The sequence below is a fragment of the Manduca sexta genome, chromosome 21, assembly GCF_014839805.1.
Source record: "Manduca sexta isolate Smith_Timp_Sample1 chromosome 21, JHU_Msex_v1.0, whole genome shotgun sequence".
Lineage (NCBI taxonomy): Eukaryota > Metazoa > Arthropoda > Insecta > Lepidoptera > Sphingidae > Manduca > Manduca sexta.
The window spans coordinates 8,403,789-8,424,347 of NC_051135.1; the positions used below are offsets into that span (position 1 = coordinate 8,403,789).

General features: G+C 35.2%; 1 protein-coding gene across 1 annotated transcript; it reads left to right on the forward strand.

Moving 5' to 3' along the window:
• The first annotated feature begins 528 nt into the window (after positions 1-528).
• LOC115448040 (zonadhesin) lies at positions 529-20,382 on the forward strand. Its single transcript, XM_030175337.2, has 18 exons — positions 529-636; positions 4,540-4,737; positions 4,851-5,042; positions 5,233-5,406; positions 5,523-5,720; positions 6,016-6,207; positions 6,822-6,995; positions 7,396-7,593; positions 8,132-8,326; positions 11,043-11,213; positions 11,959-12,147; positions 13,518-13,721; positions 14,040-14,255; positions 15,322-15,522; positions 16,168-16,338; positions 17,365-17,553; positions 17,971-18,168; positions 18,649-20,382. The coding sequence occupies exons 1-18, from the start codon at positions 558-560 to the stop codon at positions 18,858-18,860; spliced, it is 3,351 nt and encodes a 1,116-aa protein (XP_030031197.2). The 5' UTR covers positions 529-557; the 3' UTR covers positions 18,861-20,382.
• Positions 20,383-20,559: the final 177 nt, after the last annotated feature.

Sequence of the window (20,559 nt, forward strand, 5' to 3'; positions counted from 1 at the left end):
TTTTGTCATGAAAAACTTTTAGGACTTCAATCGAAAAACTTGATTACTTTGGAGCGGAATCGTAGATTTTCATAGCCAAAACAAATAAAAATATTTATGCTAAAACTGAACTAGGTATCTTTATTATATATAATAAAATTGTAACGGGCCGATGTCCGTACATTGTAAATATTGAAGAAAAACTAATCGGGAGGGAGGCCTTTATTACAGCAACAGAAACCAAATCTGGTTTTAGAATTTTTGTGCCTGACTGTATGTATGTACACACACCACGCAAAAACATCATTCCTTTTCATCGATGTATTGCTAGAGGTGTAATATAAAATATATATAACTTAGTTTTATCCCGGGAAACCTTTTCCACGCGGGCGGCGCTGCGATCAAAAGCTAGTATTCACTAAAAATCATTTATTCGTTTCGTAAAATACGCTATACTAATGTTTAGGTATGTTTTTAATACAACAGTAGTTAAATTTGCACAACTGTTCAAATGATAATAAAACGTGTACTTGAAGTATAAAACATAACGTTTGAAGTAAGTTTATTTAGTAATTAGAATGATGGTGGTGTGGTTTGGCGTGTTGACACTGGTGGCTGCAGCTGATGCTGATGGTGTGGAATCATTTGCAATAGCAGGTACGTTGTATCTCTCAAGGCGCAACATACAAGGCTTTATTTGACTATTTCAGCATCACGGGTGAGAAATAATTTTTTGACCTGCCCTTTACTGGTGACCTTTTATAGGTCCTAAGCCCTCGGCGCGTCTCTAGAACTTGGCGCTTCAATCGCGATATGATCTTGCCGATCATCGATAAACTATTTTAATTTTAATCTACCTCTCATTGCTGAACGCGACTTTCCCTTACTACCGAGAGCGATTAGGACAAAGTCCAACCTTCTGACTTAGTGCGAATTAGCAGAATTGACACATCCTCAAAAATCTTATAGAAAACTTCTCAGGTATGTAGGTGTTCTTCGATGGTTTCGTTCACGGTTAAAGTAAGCAATAATTCACAAAGAATACTCACATAATTTTAGAAGAGTCAGAAATGCATGCCCTTGGCATTTGAACCTGCGGACATTCATTTCAGCAGTCCACTCTCAACTATCGCCGCTTCGCTGGCTCTTTTATAATTAATATAAACAGTTTAAATCATTGTAACAAATAGGTTTAATATCGCATTCTCGCAAACACGGGAACTTTACACGAAGTATAATCAACGTTTGTAATTAATCGTAGTTGTGCTCTGATGATAAAATGATTGATGATGCCTCGCTGCGTGCATCAAATTACCTACGACATTGAATCAATCACTCTAGATACATATCGCTAAAATACCTGGTAAAGTTGTTTTTTATTCAAATTGACTATTTGCGACCGTGTGAATGACTTCTCGAATTTATTACTTTAATTTACTGGTGGTGTGTATCTCACATGTGAGAGTCCGCCTTGGTAGGTACCACTGCAATGTCTATTGCTGCCGCCAAGCATCAATATGTAGTCACTGTTGTGGTCCGGTTGGAAGGACATTGTAGCCAGTATACCCAAATACTAGACATAATGAGACTAAACATCTCATGTCTCAGGAGTGGAATACCAATACTTTGTAATTCAAGATTTTGGGTGGTGTTTCTACTGTTTATGGGTGGTCATATCGCTTACCATCAGCGGAAGGGCAAGCTCGTCTCATCATACAAAAAAATAATTTTATGGTGCACTTTTGTAGTTAAAATTAAGGTGGCCTATAATATGTTTTTTTTTATTCTTTACATAAGGGGCATAATAATATTTCTATCTAGGATATGATCTATTTGCTAAATTTCATTTAAATCCATTTAGATCTTTTACTATTAACAAACATTCAAACTTCTTCACAAACTTCTCATTTATAAAATTAGTAGACATTTATAACAGTTGGTAAAATGCTAATAAAAAGGTATGTTATTGAATTTAATAGAAATAGAAATTTATTGTGATTGTTGGCAGTTAGCTTGCTCGCTTACATGCCTTGGGCGTTATTGTTTAGCCTGATTAGTCGAACATTGCATGTTTTGTGCTACTGCGTGTGTATAGGCCTGAGGGTATGTCGTTAAACATTGAACCAATTTTGAATTTAGATACGAACATACATCACGCCTTTATAGCTGAAAGAGTAGGCAGGTATGCAACCAGGACACCTACTTTTCGCCTGTTTGTCCTGTCACATTATCTGATAGGGGGCGTGCCTATTGCTATATCAGGCACAAATTCTAGACTCCGAGCAGATACTGATCAGGAAAACCTACCAACACTTTGCCCGACCAGGGATATGAACCCTGGACCTCAGAGTTCTACTGTACCGCGAACGCAATATAACTACACCACCGAATTAGTCGAATTTAGATACGGTTCCTGTTAGTAATGATCGAAGCAATAAACCATTTCATTTCAAAGACGTAGTTGTAGTCCTGGAAATTAGTGTTCAAACAAAAACTAAATACTTTAGCTTTTGCTGTTAGCTTCGCCCGCGTGAATAAGGTTTTCCAGGATAAAAGTCCATAAGGCAACAACAAAAAAAAATCACAATATCTCAAGAGCTAATAGAAAGAACGTAGATGAAAATCTGGGCTAATTTTGCCAGCAACAATTATTATTATTTTCATAAATTTTTATGTGACTTTACTAAATAAGTACCTTTTTATTATTGTTTTTCAATTTGTTAATAAAAAATGAATTTAATAAGCAAGCACAAAAGCGTTTCACCACCGCCCGTATAACACACAGGCTATAAATTATAATATTTGTATAGCTGTTGTTCAATATTTAAATATTAGGTACAACCGAGAAATACAATATTTAAACCCGCTGAACTAATACTATATTTGTTATTCATGAAAAATAAAGGCAATTTATCACATGCATTGAATTTTACATAATTAATTACTTTGCAAATCGAAAAAAAACCGTATATTTTTAATTATATTCGAACAACATAATAATATTATCTATAAACTGTAATAGGATTATAACAACTGAAACAAGATGCCATATGACGTAAAGAATGCATAGTAACTAATAAGTACAATATAAATGTAAGCAAATATTGATAAAATAATATCAGCCTTGTATTATATACTGTCCCACTGCTGGGTACTGGCCTCTACTACTGAGAGGGCTTAAGCCTTAGTTCACCACGCTGCCCTAGTGCGGGTAGATTGACTTCACACACCCTCAAAATTCCTATAGAGAACTTCTCAGGTATGCAGGTTACCTCACGATGTTTTCCTTCACCGTTAAATCAAGCGATAACTAACAACGAATACACACATAATTTTAGAAAAGACAGAGGTGCGTGCGCTTGGGATTTGAACCTGCAGACATTCGTCTCAGGAGTCCGTCTCATAACCAACTAGGCTATCACCGCTATTATGTTTATAATATTAGTAATTTTTTTTCAAAAAATGCCCCTCACCCTGTCAGCCTACTTGTGATAATCCAGGCGGGGTTAAATGCGCGGGCGCATGTATTGAATATGGTTGCGAATGTAAATGGAGCTACGTTTTGACACTTCGACTGCATCGGTGGCGTAGTTGTAATTGTACATGGTACAAGAACCACTACCGCGCTGAGTTCCTGGGTTATATTCCCGGGTCGGGCCAAAATAATTTTGACTGGGTTTTTCTATCTTAAAAAAATTACTCAGTCGCAGCTCGGAGTCGTCGGAAGTTGGCGGTGTAATACCCCCGTGTCTCGGAAAACACGTAAAGTCGTTGGTCCTGCGCCTGATCTCTCTCCGGTAATGTCGGCTTGCCGTCTCACCGAACTATGAGAGTGAAGGAACAGAGAGTGCACTTGTGTATTGCGCACACACTTGTGCACTATAATATATCCTGCGTACCTGGCTGATCTCCGTTGGGATTGGCCGCCGTGGTCGAAATTCGGCTAGGAGGAGATTATTACGTTTTGACACCTAAAAGAAAGTGTATCCAGCTAAATAAATGTCCGGGTAATGTGTAATGTATTGTTGAATTGAGATATTGTTCTTACGTTGGCAGAAATGAATTATGTTCTAGAGCCCATTGTTACTAGTTCTTGAGTCGAGATATAGATTTGGAGTAGGCACTTTTGTATTACAGTTGAATGAGACGAGCATGTGACTCGCCTGAACCGATACGACCCATAAATAAAAGCAACACCGTCCAGAACTTTGAATTACTATTGCGTAGCGCTGCACTGAACTTGTCACCTTGAGACATAGACGTTTAGTCTCATAATGCCCAGTACGATGTCCCTCAAACTAGAAAACAATAGCGCATGTACAGTATCGTTTGGCGGGAGACATTACATTAATACCTACCTAGGTAGCTCTTCGCATACTAGAGACCTACCAACAATACGTTCTAATATTATAATAGCATTGTTTCGAAATACTTTCAAAACTTTAAAATTAAAGTGGATGTTATTAATGTCAAGTGACCTATAATCAAGGAACGATCAGGGAAGTAAAGCTAAAGAAGAAATATCATATAACATATATTTACTAACAGTATCCTTTGCAGATGCCACATATTGTTCAACGAATGAAACCTTTGCCACTTGTAAAGTTGATTGTCCATCCGTGTACTGTCCAGTGAATGATGACAGAGCTAGAGTAGCTTGCGCCGTGGCCTATCCGTGCCCGCCTGGTTGTATCTGCAATGCGAACTATCGCAGACTGAGTCCAGCTGACGATAAGTGCATTTTGGCTTCCGACTGTCGTAAGTACTAAAATGTTAAATTATTATGACACTGAAAATTTATACCTAACTAAATTTAAAACAATTTAGTGTCTTTTTTTGTTAAATATGCTCCAACCTTTATTGTTTTTTAGCCCCGGTGAAATGTAAAAGACCTAACGAAATATGGAACTCCTGTCCGCCAAACTGCTTAACCGAGCGGTGCGACGACATCGGCAGGAACCAAACGAGCTGTCCCCTGCCGCAGTATTGCGATCCCCAATGCGTCTGCAAGCCAGGCTTCTACAGGAATGACAGGGACATATGTGTCCCCGTTGCTGAATGCCGTAAGTAGTACACGTGAAAACACATTTTGTCAAACGAAATAAAAAAAAAATCCATTTATAATTTTAGTACTTATTTGATGTACGTTATTGTTATCAATTGTAATTGCGTTTTATTTTTATAACGTAGCAGTCATATATTCATGAGCATAATTTTCCACATTCTCTTTTAAGCTATCATTATTGTTTTTAGGAAAGTGCCCTGCTAACGCTATTTTCAAAAAGTGCCCGTCTCCCTGCCCTGCTACATGTGACAACCCTACAGGCGACAGGCCATGCTCTAGAGCTTGTGAAGAGTACGGCTGTGAATGTAAACCGGGCTATGTCCTGTTTAAAGGAAAATGTATATCACTGCAGAAGTGTCCAGGTAAATTTAAATCAAACAATTAGTTATTAGTTAACGTTTGAGAACTGAAACTGCTAACAAGGAGGATTAAGCTAGGTATTTATAAAAAAAAGAGCTTAAAAATAATACATTTTCAGCTGCCAAATCCTGCCAAAAGAACGAAACGTTTGCCGCGTGTAAAGTGAACTGTCCAACTGACTTCTGTCCAGTGAATGACAATAGAGCAAGTGTAGCTTGTTCAGTGGTCTATCCGTGTCCACCTGGTTGTATCTGCAAAGCGAACCACCGCAGACTGAGTCAAGCTGATGATAAATGTATTCTGGCTTCAGATTGTCGTAAGTAATTGTCAAATTATTAAGACATCGAAAAGTTATACCTAGCCAAAATGATTATATTTTAGGGTTTTTTATTATTAGCTTTTTCACGCGACTTCGCCTGCGTTAGAAAAAATCCAGGATAAAAAGTAGCATATGTCCTTTCTAGGATCATAATCTATCTTCACATCAAATTTTATCGAAATCAATTTAGTAATTTTTGAGTTTATCGTGTTCAGACAGAAAGACTCGGCGGGGGATATATAATATAATAATTTATAAGGGTGCTTCAGCCTTTTCGTTTATTGTTTTATAGCCCCGGTAAAATGTAAAAGACCCAACGAGATATGGAACTCCTGCCCGCCAAATTGTTTGGCCGATAGATGCGACGACATCGACAGGAACCAAACGAGTTGTTCCCTGTCGCAGTATTGCGATCCCCAGTGCGTCTGCAAGCCAGGGTTTTACAGAAATGACAGCGACATTTGTGTTCCCGCTGCTGAATGCCGTAAGTAGAAAAAACGTTTAATATTAGTGGTTGTTGTTGAGAAGGTTGCCTGGAAGAAATCGTAGATGCGATAAGACCGCCAATTGTAATATACAATGAAGTGTAATAAATAAATGAAAATATTATGAAATGTACTATAAGTTATATTGAGACTTCATCAATAATGTTGGATTGGAAATAAATGAACTTAATCTGAATATCACTTTTAGTATGATTCCGAAAAAATAGTTTATTTGTGAACATAAAATCAATATTGAACACACTGACATACACATCACCTTTATTTTAAAAGGGGTAGACGGAGATACAACTAGGGCACCCACTTTTTTACTTTTTGCTATATGCGTTACGTCCCATGATGTGATAGCAGGCGAGCTTATCGCGTTATCAGGCACATATTCCTGACTAATAATAATAATAATATCAGCCCTGTATTATATACTTGCCCACTGCTGAGCACGAGCCTCCTCTACTACTGAGAGGGATTAGGCCTTAGTCCACCACGCTGGCCTATTCCTGACTCCGGGCTGATATTGAGTAGATAAACCCCTTATTGATACCGCCCGACACGGGATAGTCCATATTGTTTTTCCGTAATTAAATTTATCTTTTAGGAAAATGCCCTGCTAACGCTATTTTCAAAAAATGCCCGTCGCCCTGTCCGGGCACATGTGACAACCCTAGTGGCGATAGACGGTGCGAAAGAGCATGTCTTGAATATGGTTGTGAGTGTAAACCGGGTTATGTTTTATCTAATGGAAAATGTATATTGCTGAAGGAGTGCCCAGGTAAGTCAAAATAATTTATAAAATTATTACTTTATACTTCTAACTTTGTTTTAATAAAAAAAACGAATAATATAAAGTAAGCTCCTTTTTCATAGAAGTTTTTTATCTAAGGACGGAGCATTGCTGTGATAATAAGTTTGTTTCTCAGCTTTGTTTATCTGACAGCCAACTAGATTAAAGTTGTATCTCAATATTAGCCAATCATGACGGGCCTATGTCTATGCACTGCGAAGGCTGCTATGCCGTCAGCACTGAGAAAAAGACTTGTTACCACAGTAATGTTCCGTCCTTAGATAAAAAACGTCCATGAATAAGGAGGTAAAAGTATAGTTAAATAGAAAAAATAAACATTAATAAAAATTGTGACTTAAATTTATGTTAATAACATTGATTCTTCTAGCTGCCAAATTGTGTAAGAAGAACGAAACCTTCGCTGCGTGTAAAGCGGAGTGTCCGAATAGTTATTGTCCGGAGAATGACATAAGAGCGATTATAGCTTGTGATCCTCCTTACCCATGCCGATCCGGTTGTATCTGCCAAGCGAACCACCGGAGACTGCGTTCAAACAATGATAGATGCATTTTGGCATCTGATTGTCGTAAGTATTATTCATAACATTTTTTCTTGATGAAATACTAACGCCCGAATTCATTAACGTTACATATCTAAGGACGGATTGCTGTGATAATAATTCTGTTTCTCAGCATTTTTAAATTTGACAGCTTGCTGTTTATAAATCTGACAGCCAACTAGTTCAAGTTGTATCTCAATATTAGCCAATCACAACGGCCCATGTCTTCAGTTTGCTCCAAATTTGATCCACATATATTTGTGTGTCCTTCAATTCCCTTACTCTTTATTTCACTATTAAGACATATTTGTTTTACTGATTCTTGCTGGTGGTAGGATATATCTTATATCCCCCCGGATAGCGACGACCTCACACAAGGTGTTAAAACCCGCCATAGTAGCCCACGTGTCGCGTTTCTGGATCAGTCTGTGTATATCCTGTTCCAACAAGCCAGCATAATTGTGTTGACTGTTGTCGGGTAATCATCTCTTGTCAGTTGAAATTCTGATGGACTCCACTCCACTTACCATCAGATACAGTGCTGTGCAACATTTTTGTTTTACAGCTTCTTTAAAATGTAAGAGACCTAATGAAGAATGGAATCGTTGTCCATCGAACTGCTTGGCCGAGAGATGTGAAGACATTTACAGAAATCAAACAGAATGTAATAAGTCGTATTCGTATTGCGACCCCAAATGTGTGTGCAAGCAAGGCTTCTACAGGAACAGCAGTGATGTATGTGTCCCCGCTGCGGAATGTGGTAAGTAAGAAAACATATTTGATTCTTTGAAATAAATATGTTGCAAAGAATTTTGGAGTTTGATTACTAATATTATTAATGCTTTGCTTTATCCCCGGGTGTATGAAATATCTGATAATATTATTTTTAAGCTGAATTATTCAGTTTATTAAGGTTTTATTGCTTTTTTCTGACCATTCGTGTTTGTACCTATAGTATATTTGACAATTCCTTCTGTAATATCTTAACATGGATTTTTCAAAATTTTATGAACCATAAGTTACTTTATTTACCTATCTTATTATTAGGTATATAGTAAGAATAAACTTTTGGGAAAATACTCGTGTTGCCAAATGTATACAAATATGCTTTCCCTGTTCAGGCCTATGTCAAAACCCTAACGGTATAGCCTTGGACAAGAGCCTTAGTTGAGAATGGAAGTGATTGCAAAATGGGGTATAATTGGTCTAATGCTATCATTAGGTACCTAAAATACTGTCACGGCTACAAAAATCTAATACTATTATATAAAGCTGAAGAATTTGTTTGTTTGGACGCGCTAATCTCAGGAACTAATAGGAAGTTACGTTACTGACATTACTTATCCTGACTTCTATACGTCACGTTTTATTCTGGGGAGATATTTATCGCGGCTTAACTTTATCAGGCGGGCGGAGCTAGAAGTAAAAGGTAGTATACAACAAATACCTAATTAATTTGTTTCATATAAACTTTTAACAAAAAATATGATACCTTAACAGCCAACACAATATTACCAACACATGGTTCGAATCAAGGTAACAATAGTGTCTACAGCTGAATAAACAATTTTACATGTAATTACAAGCACTATCGGCTATACGAATATTCTCAAAAATATTCGGATCCCAAGTACCTGTATTGGATCTCTTTGTCCGAATGCCTTTGAGCGAATAACACAAAACTGAAAAGTGGAAATAAATCCGGGCTTTATGGAGGAAATTCAATGGCTTAGCCGAAGATCCAAGTGAAACAGGTTCTTTGGCTTTAGTAAATCTAACAGAAAATATTTCGAACTAGCACGGATAGACGATTCTAAGATCGCTTTACGATTTGGAACAAACGAATATTGAATACCAAATAGTAGGAATGGCGGGATAAGCGTGTTCATTGATTTCGTGACCACGAAATAAAATGGATGGGGTGCGGTTTCAGAAACGTATTGATAAGAATCTTTGAGGCAGTAACAGAGTTCAAGAATATTACGGTTGTGTGACAAAATTATTTAATAATACTCAGTATATGTACGATTCTATGTGTTTTTATTGCTATGACACCTATTTAATATGTAATTCATATTTATTCTATCAAACAATGATTATAAATGAACTTCCAAATATAACGTATGGGTTCATAATTTATATTCAGAATACAATTAAACTTTTGCACCCCTATAATGTTTTGCGTATCAAGTCAATGTCCGGCAAAGTTTGAAACAACAAACAGTATTTAATTTAGATACATTTCAATATACATATTATTACAATATCGTGTTCAATATTATCTTTAAGTATTAAGTTCGTGCAATAACATATTTTATAGCATGCACTTTATTTTTATGTTTTGGTTTAACGGCTTATTTACACAAATGATATTTTTTATTTCAAATTTAGTTTATTTATGGATTCATATAATGTTTTATGTTCCAATTCTATTACAATAACACGATTAAATGAATAATTTATAAAACAGTCGTAGTTGGAACAATATAAAAGAATTTTGATTAGCCATTTGTTGGGACTCTAATTTCAGAAATACGATCTATTTTATTGGGAAACTAATCAAATTCTAATAAAGGTTCATTCTACGTCTGGTTGAGGGTGCTCAGTTGGGTATTCAGAGGTGTTTGTTTTCTAAGGAACGACAGACAATTGTGAAGAATTCGTTATAATATTTTGCAAATGGTTGTGGAAATTATTTAGAAAAAAATATTACGATATTGGAAGCTGTATAGAAGGGAATAAGATATTTATGTATTTTAGTTCTTTAATTTTTATTTGATGAGGACTGAAGATTTAGGTATATAATAATATAATTTTATTTATTAACATCCACACAATTGCTTAAAAAAGAACAAATCAATGAAGATATTTATAAAAAAAAAATATCTAAGTATCAAAAATACAGATATTATCTTTCTGGCAATATGAAGACATTAAGGATTTTTCTATAAATTAACTTGATCGAATTTACTATTACAGTAGTTGTAATACTACTAGTTACTTAGGGCTAGGGACATCCCCAAGCCTAAGTTCGGGAGTCAAGTGAAGTGAACTTCCTTTGTGATTTGAATATTTCTCATTACTGTTTTTCTGCATGTGTTATTTTTTGTGAGTCATTTTATTAAACAAGCTTGGCATTGAGATCGCGATAGTCAGTCTGACATTATAAAACCATGTTGGTGGACGAGTATGTGTTTTTGTTTTGGTTTTTAATAATATGCTGCTCTTCTGCGTACACTGGTATGTATTTGAAGTAGAATTTAATGTTTTATCGCATGAAGTTCCTGCTATAATTTATTAGTGCCTAATAGAAAAAAGATTTTTTTTTATTAGCATAGTAAGTGTTATATAATTAATTGAATACCCTATTTAGTGATATAGTACATTTATTATGACATAAGTAAACGAATTTACTATATCTTGTCTTATGATATCAATATTATTAAAACACTAAAAATAAAAATGTTTATTTGCAGCAAAAAAATGTTCCATAAAACCGGAATGTAGACCTACGTGTGCTGTACCAAATCCACCGAATTGTACCTACACCCAACCATCTGATACAAATATCGACGGATGTCAATGTCAAGAAGGTTATATATTGTCGAAAACAGATGGCGAATGTATTAAAATCGAACTTTGTCCAGGTAAAGAAACTACAAATTTCAAATCCAAAATATGTGTTGGCGAAGTGTTCTGTTTCGCATTTAATAAGAGGTCGGGAGTTAAAAATTAGAATTCATGACGATCTGTTCTGAATGTAAGTATAATCAAGAGCTGATTGATACAATTTGCATAATTTTTAAAACTATTACGCATAATTCACATTATCGAATACAAGATGTCGTTCGGGGTTTGTATTTTTTAGATAAATTAGTAAAGTCACTTTGGTTATTTTTGTTTCAATATTACAGTCCCAGTTACGCCTGGTAAATGGTATTAGGCTCACCCTCTATCATATGGAACTAAATATATTTTGTATAATTTGGATAGGATACACCTTCTTGAACTTGATAAGAACCACCACCTCCTTTCTAGGCAATTTTGTGCGCAGGATCTACACAACAAATGCCCATGCACAGAGGAACATTTGTCGGTAACCATGAGGTATATACACAGTCAAGTGCATATTCCTCATGGTTGAAAATTCACATTAAGGCCTAAAAGGGCTCGCGAACTCGCAAACCCTACTCCCCTCCGCTGATCCTAGTAACTTTCCATCTCTCCCCCACTTTCTTCCGACCCTCTGCAGTCGCTAAGCTGGGGATTCCAATACCCTTTATGCAGGGTTCCCCCGGTGTTGATTGCAGTCACGCTAACTTATAAAAAAAAAACCCAGAGACGGGGCAAAATCGAAAAGATTGTATATAATAATGACGAATATGATTCCAGCTAATCTGGGATGCAATGGCGACCCTAATGCTGTAGTGAGACAATGTCCTTTACCATGCCCTTCAACTTGCGATGCGCCTAATGCAACACCATGTAAGAGAAAATGTGATAACGTTGGCTGCGAATGCAGTTCTGGCTTTTTACTATCGAAAACTAGCGGTAAATGCATTCGACCTGAGGAATGTGAAGGTAAACTACTTTTGTGTTACTTTTTGATCAATTTATTTTTATAATATATAGACTAATGACATGAATGAATAGATAAATGATGAAGTAGGCTTTTTTTCTTCTTATGCGAATGTCTGGGTGGGCAGCAACCGCTTTGTGTATATTTGCTACGGCGTACAAGCTGTGTTAGGTTCCAGTATAAACGTAATTCAACATTTACGTAGGCAACCTACTATAGGCAAAACTCCTACCTATTGTGAGCAAGCAGGTCTTTCAATAACGTCACGTCACTCTTGGGTATAGATTTATTTAATAGGTACCTCTTTAAAAAAAAATACATTTGCAAATTAGTTTTTTTTAAGAACTAATTATAATCTCACTTTTATTTATTCCTTCGTGGACCACATTATTTTCTATTTTTGCACTGTGTAATTTAGTAGTGGAAACTCGTAATTAGCCTTCTCTAAGTATATCCTTTAGTATGAATTGTGCTAGCTGTAAGTTTCCCAATTATAACTATAATTAAAATTGTGTTTCGGAAATCATTATATGTAATGTATCATGGTGTTGGACGCTAATTTAATGGCCATGTAATTATTTGGTATCCGAAATTTTAATTAGTATACCTAATGCCTGTAATAAAATAGACGAGTCTTGAGACATGCAAGATATTCCATTTAGTTGCAGGGAAGAAAAAAATAAAACGTCCGAAATGTTATCTCATTTCCAAACGTTTAAGTGAGCTCTGCATTAAAATTTAAATAAATACTAAGGTGACTGACTCCTAATGTCTAAACAAACTTATAATTGAGAGGCATCAACCTATTTATAAGTTACCGATTTCATCTGCGTTAGCTTGTAAAGCATTGTGATTTGACTTTGGAAAAGCAAAAATCGGTGAAGACATATAAGATATTTATTCATTTATTCACTAGGGAAAAGCAGCAGTTCATGATATGAAGGTTAACGCTTTTGATTGTGCTGTTGTAGCTCTGTTAAGCTTACATACATTTTGATTGTTAAATTATATAAATGTTTGTAAATGATTATTATAGACTATTAAAGAAATTGATAGTTGCAAGCATGTAATAAACAAAGTGTGTTCCCAAAGTGTTAACAATTATGTCATAGAAAGAAAGGTTATATACTTGCATCAAACAGAATTTTAATGACCAGACTATATCAGATTGTCTTATAAGAAATTAACACAAATTGCCAGCATGCTGTTAAATTTAGTATGGTTTATAAGATTTTGAAATGCTAAAGTACTTTCCGTATCGTTGTGCCTGTTAAGGCACATTCGTGCATAAAATGCATTGAAGTCATTAAACACTTCATGACCAATTGTTCGTTTGCCTGCCTGAGCTATAAAAAAAAACATAATCTTCCAGGTGGTAATCCATGCGGGCAAAACGAAATCTTTGTGCAGTGTAAATCAGACTGCGATTACGACTACTGCCCAAAAGATGATAGTCTTCAACCGATAGCTTGCGAGTACCCTCCGGCAGTCCCTTGCTATTCTGGATGTATTTGTAATTTGAACCACAAAAGAAAGAGCCGCGAAGACCAACGGTGCATCGTTTCGTCTGATTGCCGTAAGTTTTTAATTTTCCTTTACTTCTTATATTTTTGTTATATTAATAAATTTCGTTTATTCGCCGACGTGAAAAACTTTCAAAAGATGTCTCAAAGGAACCGAGCATATTTCGAAGACAAACCTAACCTATCACTATCCAATAAATTATCTGTATGTATAAGGTAAATCATAACAAACGATTCCCCCGTTGCTGTGAAAAAAGGGCGACCCAACAAACACTCGGATTTTAGTATCTATATACATAAGGGTGGTTTTTGGTTGAATAATACACAAATTTTCTATCTATTGCTTCTTCTTTCTACCTTTCTACCTACAGCTCCTGTAAACTGCACACGAGAGCATGAAGTTTGGAATCCCTGTCCATCTGAGTGTTCATCAGGGTACTGCGATTCCGTGGATACAGCAGATTACCCCTGCAATACCCTGCTGTTAAACTGTCAGCCGCGTTGCACCTGTATGAAGAATTATTTCAGAAACGCATCTGACGTGTGCATCAGCGCTGACGAGTGTCGTAAGATTTATCCGCAAAATGGTTAGTTGATTTTTTATGCAATTATATTGTGAATCTATGTTTAATATGTTTTGGTTTGCAAATATTTTTATAAGTATAGTTTTAGTCTATTACACTGTCATTTACGTATAAAATTAAAATTAATTCGTATTATTTTATTGGCTTATGAGTTCTTTTCTCATATTATTTATTTTACATTTTTAAATTGTGTGTATGAATTTTGTATTCATTATAACTTAAATTTTGCTATTTGTTTGTGGTGTTGGAAATTCCTACTAACAGAACGATAAACATTTTAGTTTAAAGACAACTGGCTATTATTTGTAAGAAATAAGAATAAATATAATATAATAATATCAGTCCTGTATTATATACTGTCCCACTGTTGGGGACGGGCCTCCTCTACTACTGAGAGGGATTAGGCCTTAGTGCACCACGCTGGCCTAGTGCGGATTGGTAGACTTCACACACCCTCGAAATTCCTATAGAGAACTTCTGAGGTATGCAGGTTTCCTCACGATGTTTTCCTTCACCGTTAAAGCAAGCGATAATTCACAAAGTATGCACGCACACATATTTTTTTAGAAATGTCAGAGGACTGTGCCTTTCCGATTTGAACCTGCGAACATTCGTCTCAGCAGCCCGTTTCACAATCAACTAGGCTATCGCCGCTTTTTTATTAATAAAATTCCAAATACTTCTTTCCAAATAATTCTTTGAAGGATTATGTTTTTATTGTTCACCTATTATATTTATCGGAGACATTAATTTTACCCTCATTTGTCCTAATATCTTCTTATTGATATTGTCGGTCGTATTAAGTTATTAATAGGTAGGATATTAATATTATATTCCGCCCAAATATAATTTTCTAAGTCAACTTTTGGGTGATGCAGAGAGATGCCACATTGTGGGTGTGGTAAAATATAAATAAGACAATACATTATGATATTATATAAAACATACATATCTACATAAATACGAATACACTAATTCTATAAAATGTATAATTTTAAAATATAATAATTTCCGGTATTTTTTTATTTGTGAATCTGCTACACCATTAGCCCACAACTTATGTTGGTAGATACCACGCCATCTTTACAATGTGGGTTCAACGAAGTGCCCTCCGATTGTAAAATAGCCTGTCCGCCTCAAACTTGTGACAGCATCTTCACATCATACGATTGTCCAAAGAATGCGTCGTGTGAGTTGGGATGCAACTGTCTTGACGAACATCTTAGGAATGGGAGCGGAATATGCGTACCCAGCAATGAATGTTTTACGCGTAAGTAAATTAAACCTTATTGTGTAAGTGATAGAGCTGTGCGGTAGTTTAGTTGATTTGACCTGACAATAAATTATGTATGCCCTCGTTTGATTGGTGTTGCTGTTCCATAGAAATGTAACTTAAAATAGTTGTTTTGCAGGAGCCCTTCGTACGTATAGTAAGATTTTTGGGGTCATTATATATCTCCTCCTTTCCTTATTTGCAGGGAGTGCAAGAGCAGTGCGGAGCAGGTTTTAACTGCTCTAATAATAATAATAATATCAGCCTTGTATTATATACTGTCCCACTGCTGAACACGGGCCTCCTCTACTACTGAGAGGGATTAGGTCTTAGTCCACCAGTCGGAAGTGGACTGAACTACTTTAACCTATAATACAAAAACGCATTGTATATTTTTTCCTGTATCATGGGCTGCAATTTATACCTTAAACTGATTTTGACACGAGTAACACCAGAGTTTCTTGCCCGTTCTTCTCTGATAACAACTTTCCGGCCTGATGGTAGAGTTAATATTGACGGAATTTAAATAATGTAGAACATTTAACAGGTTCAAATAAATAATTTCATTCCAATATCATAGTTGTAGTATGACGTTTTTAAACATCACTTCAACATTCAAGAGGTAATTCAATTATTTTCTAGAACCATCATGTCCCATACCAAGCGAATGCAGACGAACTTGTGCTGTCCCGAATCCGCCAAATTGTCCAGAAAATAAACCTTCAGCCACGAATGTGGACGGATGCCAATGCAAATCTGGATACGTTTTGAGTGATACCGAAGGGGAATGCATCGAAGTTGAGAAGTGTCCAAGTAAGTATATAATAAAATAGACTAATACAGAATATTTATAAACCTATCATCTACATACGCAAATTTTTGATTAGGTCATCATGTCTACTTTGAAAGACATAATATACAGTCCATACCCAACAAATGCATACATATTTATGTAAAGAAAATATTAAAATAGTCATATTATCTTTATCCCAATAATGCTTTAAAATGACTTCACGACAAAATACAAAATGATATCTTGAAAAAGAATGCTCACTTTTTAATGCAAGTATTGTAACTAATAATGCGGTGGTGAAAGAAATCCTTCCTATTTTCGTTCCTACAGATAAAAATTGTTGCGATCAACTGTCTGTTGGTAATTTAATGCTCAGTCAGCTATGAAAATAACTACGCTCCGGTTCTCTTTGATGTTATTATATGATATTTACTTCGATAGACCATTAGTTACATTGAAGTTTTGATTTAAAATCTTAGATAACGAGACGGTACGTGAGAGGTAATCATTTCTGCGTGTTTAAATTTTTATTTTATAAGTACGCTAAACATAAAATTATTACTAAATTTTATATGATTAATTTTCAAAATAAATGCTAGGTAATAGTTTTACGAAATATTGGTAGGCAATGTTACTGTTTCATCTTTCTTTTAATTTGTTTGACTTAATACATTGGTTTGTTTAAAATGATATATATCATGAATATTCATTCATGATATATATCATGGTATTAGAAGAACCGAAAAAAATACATATGAAGAAAATACCATTATTATATTTTATGTAAAAACTATTTAGTTATGTACATTTATGTTGAAAAATACTCATACAGGCATCTCGATATCAAATCTTGCCTTATGAGCTTATATTTTTGTAAGCATTTAACGTGTATTTGAATGTAATTCTTCTATATTACTACTCTGTTTACTTTAGATATTTTCTTTTTTTATATCTTCGTTTAAAGTTTATTTCTGTTAACTTTTAACCGATCGTCAAGATTATTTGTAATGTGAATTTCAATATGAAAGTATTATGTTGGTTTGCAGGAAATTTAAGTTGCAACGGGGACCCTCACGCCCTGATTACGAAATGCCCCTGGCCTTGTCCATCGACCTGCGTCGCTCCAAACACCATCCAGTGTAGGAAAGCATGTCTGGATGTCGGTTGTCAATGCGAGCCTGGATATCTCCTGTCAAAATTAAATGGAAAATGCATTTTGCCGGAAGAATGCCCGAGTAAGTATGAAATTATGAGTCGTTTCTTTTAAATACCGTTTTATTCATATTTTATAAGGTTTGAACTATATTTGAGTTTGATAAATGTTTTTGCTGTAGAATAAATTTGTAGTAACTATAGATGAGATATGAAAAGAGAAAACTAGGAGCTATAAATTAAAATGGTTTTGGTCGTTTAACTATTTCGTTACGTTCAATACTCGCATTGCAACAAATGTTTCTCACCAGTAAATATTTGTCTCGGGTCTAAATGTTCTGGGATCGAAAAGTTCTCGTTTCCTCTCCCCCGTTTCCTAACAAAAATGAGATAGTACTGTTAGAACTACGGATATGTGTCGATAAAACTAAATTATTGATAAATATCTATATTATATTAACTAGATTTTTGGATTTATAGTAATTATTATTTTTTTTAAGATGGAAATCCTTGTGGTGATAATGGGTACTTCTCTGATTGTGGATTCAAATGTCCAAATCAGTATTGCCCCGAAGACGATAGCCTTGTAAAATACGCTTGCAAGCCTGGCCGACCCTGCCCTCCTGGTTGTCGCTGTAAAGACAACTACAAATTCAGAAGTTATGAGAACGAATCTTGCGTTCTTGCTAGAGATTGTCGTAAGTAATGTATTACTATAATAATTTATAATTATTTTTCTCATGTTCATATTGAAATAAAATGAAATCCCGCAAAAGATTTGTGTACAAATAATCCTCTATGTGTTGTGTCTAAACACAAGTAAAATGCTATTACGATAAAATAATTTAATTTTCCACAACAATTCGGCTTTGAAAAACTATTTAAACGCATCTAATGGGTTCGAATAGATTTTTTTGTCTTAGTTTTCTAACTTTACAAATAGCACATTAAAACTTTTAATAATTTAATTTTATGAAATTATTCTCATCCATTTGTATTTCTTTATAAACTAGGTTTCTACACTATAGGTATAAATATATACTAGTAACTTTAAATTAAACATATAATAAAAATAAGCACACTTCCAGCTCAATGATTTCTTATGTTCACGCGAAGGCTAGACCTTGAAATTAAACTATTTTTCGTATTTTATCGCGGTTTTAATTACTTACTTCCAGCTCGTGTAAATTGTACGCGGCCCAGCGAAGTATGGAAGTCATGTCCATTGATTGAGTACTGCAGGGACATTGATAGTGCAGTGTTGTGTTCCGATACTTCAGAGAACGATTGCCAACCAAGATGCGTTTGTATCGACGGCAACTACAGAGATGAAAACGACAATTGCGTTCCAGAAGAGGAATGCAAGAAACAGGACAGCACTCGGAAATAATTTTAATGGCCTTACTCGTAATCTTACTTTTTACTTACGTAAGCGGTCTCTATTTTTACTTGTAAAAACATTCAAAGATCTTGGCATTTATAATATTTTAAGGTAGGGTATGCGGTTGGAGACATGTTCTTTAGTCCATACATAGTGAGTAATAATAAGGTGTTAAGACCCATAGTGGCCCACGTAAGTGTGCTACGTTCCGAGAACAGCCTGTGTATTTCCGGTTTCAAAAGGCCGCCATAATTCTGTCGACTGTCGCGGGGTAATCATCTCTCGTCAGTCGACTTTCGATTGGACCCCACTTCACTTACCATCAGGTGTCGAGTTATTTTGCCCTGTCCATATAAAAAAAAACAAGGCTTGGATTGCAGACCACTTGTTATGCCGAAACTTCAAAGATTTATTGCAACTTTTTCGCTAAAAAGATCAAAAGACGGATCAGAAACTAGACCTTTATAACAGTATTAACTGCCGTGCTAACCTCGAAAGCGGTATCTCAAAAATAATCAAAATCTTGATGTTTACGTTGTCAGATAGCTTACAGAATTACTCACCCAATGAACTTATCTAATTAACGGTATCTTTAGAATTTGTTAAAAAAACCTTAAAAGATTTTCTCTATCTCAGTTTTACATACAAAACTATAAAACTATATTTACAAAACTTCGATTATTTCGAAATAAAGTTTTCCTGACATAACGCTCTTGCGCTTAGCACGGCAGTATATATTTGTATCATAATCAGACTGCTGCCATTGAAAGCATAAATAGCTCGGTCGGTGCAGTACCAATTATAATTGCACAATCTGTATTAAAAAAAATTCGTTTATGAACAAAAACTTTTCCAGAAATTTTAGAAAATTGCAGTTGTTAGAGTTGACAAATACAGTTCGTTAAAAGTTCTGAAGTATTTTTCCATTTTCGCCTCGTTACTTTTTTAATTAAGAACTAGAAACCAGAATTTAGGATAACAAAATATTTAGTAATATTGAAAGTGGTTAAGCCACACCGTGGTCGTGCGTGTATACAGCCATAATGAACTGGCTCGACCGGGGTAAAACCACGGTCTTCCAGAAGCTGCAATAACAAAATATATTTGTAATATTGAAAATGGTAAAACCACTGTAGTCGTATGTGTATACAGCCATAATGAAACGGCTCGACCGGGGTAACACCACGGTCTTGCCAAAACCCGTGGGAAGTGTCAGTTTGTTGTTGCATTTCGTATTGGGTCCTTGGAACCCAAATATCAGTCTCCCTTCTTTAATCCTTATTCTTTTCTTTTAAAGCAGGTAACGCATATATAATTCTTAAGAATTGTGAGTATTTATGGATCATAGAGGTTGCGTAATATCAGGTATGAGGTAACTCACTTGTTAGTTGGCGTAGAAATAAAAAAAATATTGTATAGAAATGTGATGTAAAATCAATGAATTCGAACTAACGTTTTTGACTGAATAGCTAGCCATTAGAAGAATTATATTATTTTTATGTCATTAATATAATATAGGAAATTGCAAATATGTATGTTTTTTATTCCCTTCTACATTTTAACTGATATTAAGGTCAAGGGCCCTATTCCGTTTATAGGAGCGGATAGTTTTTTTGCAATTACGGGCATTCCTTTCGAAGGTAAGAGAGTTAAATAATCCCCTAATTTCCTTCTTCCTCCCTCCTCCTTTTTCTTCCTACTCTGTCCT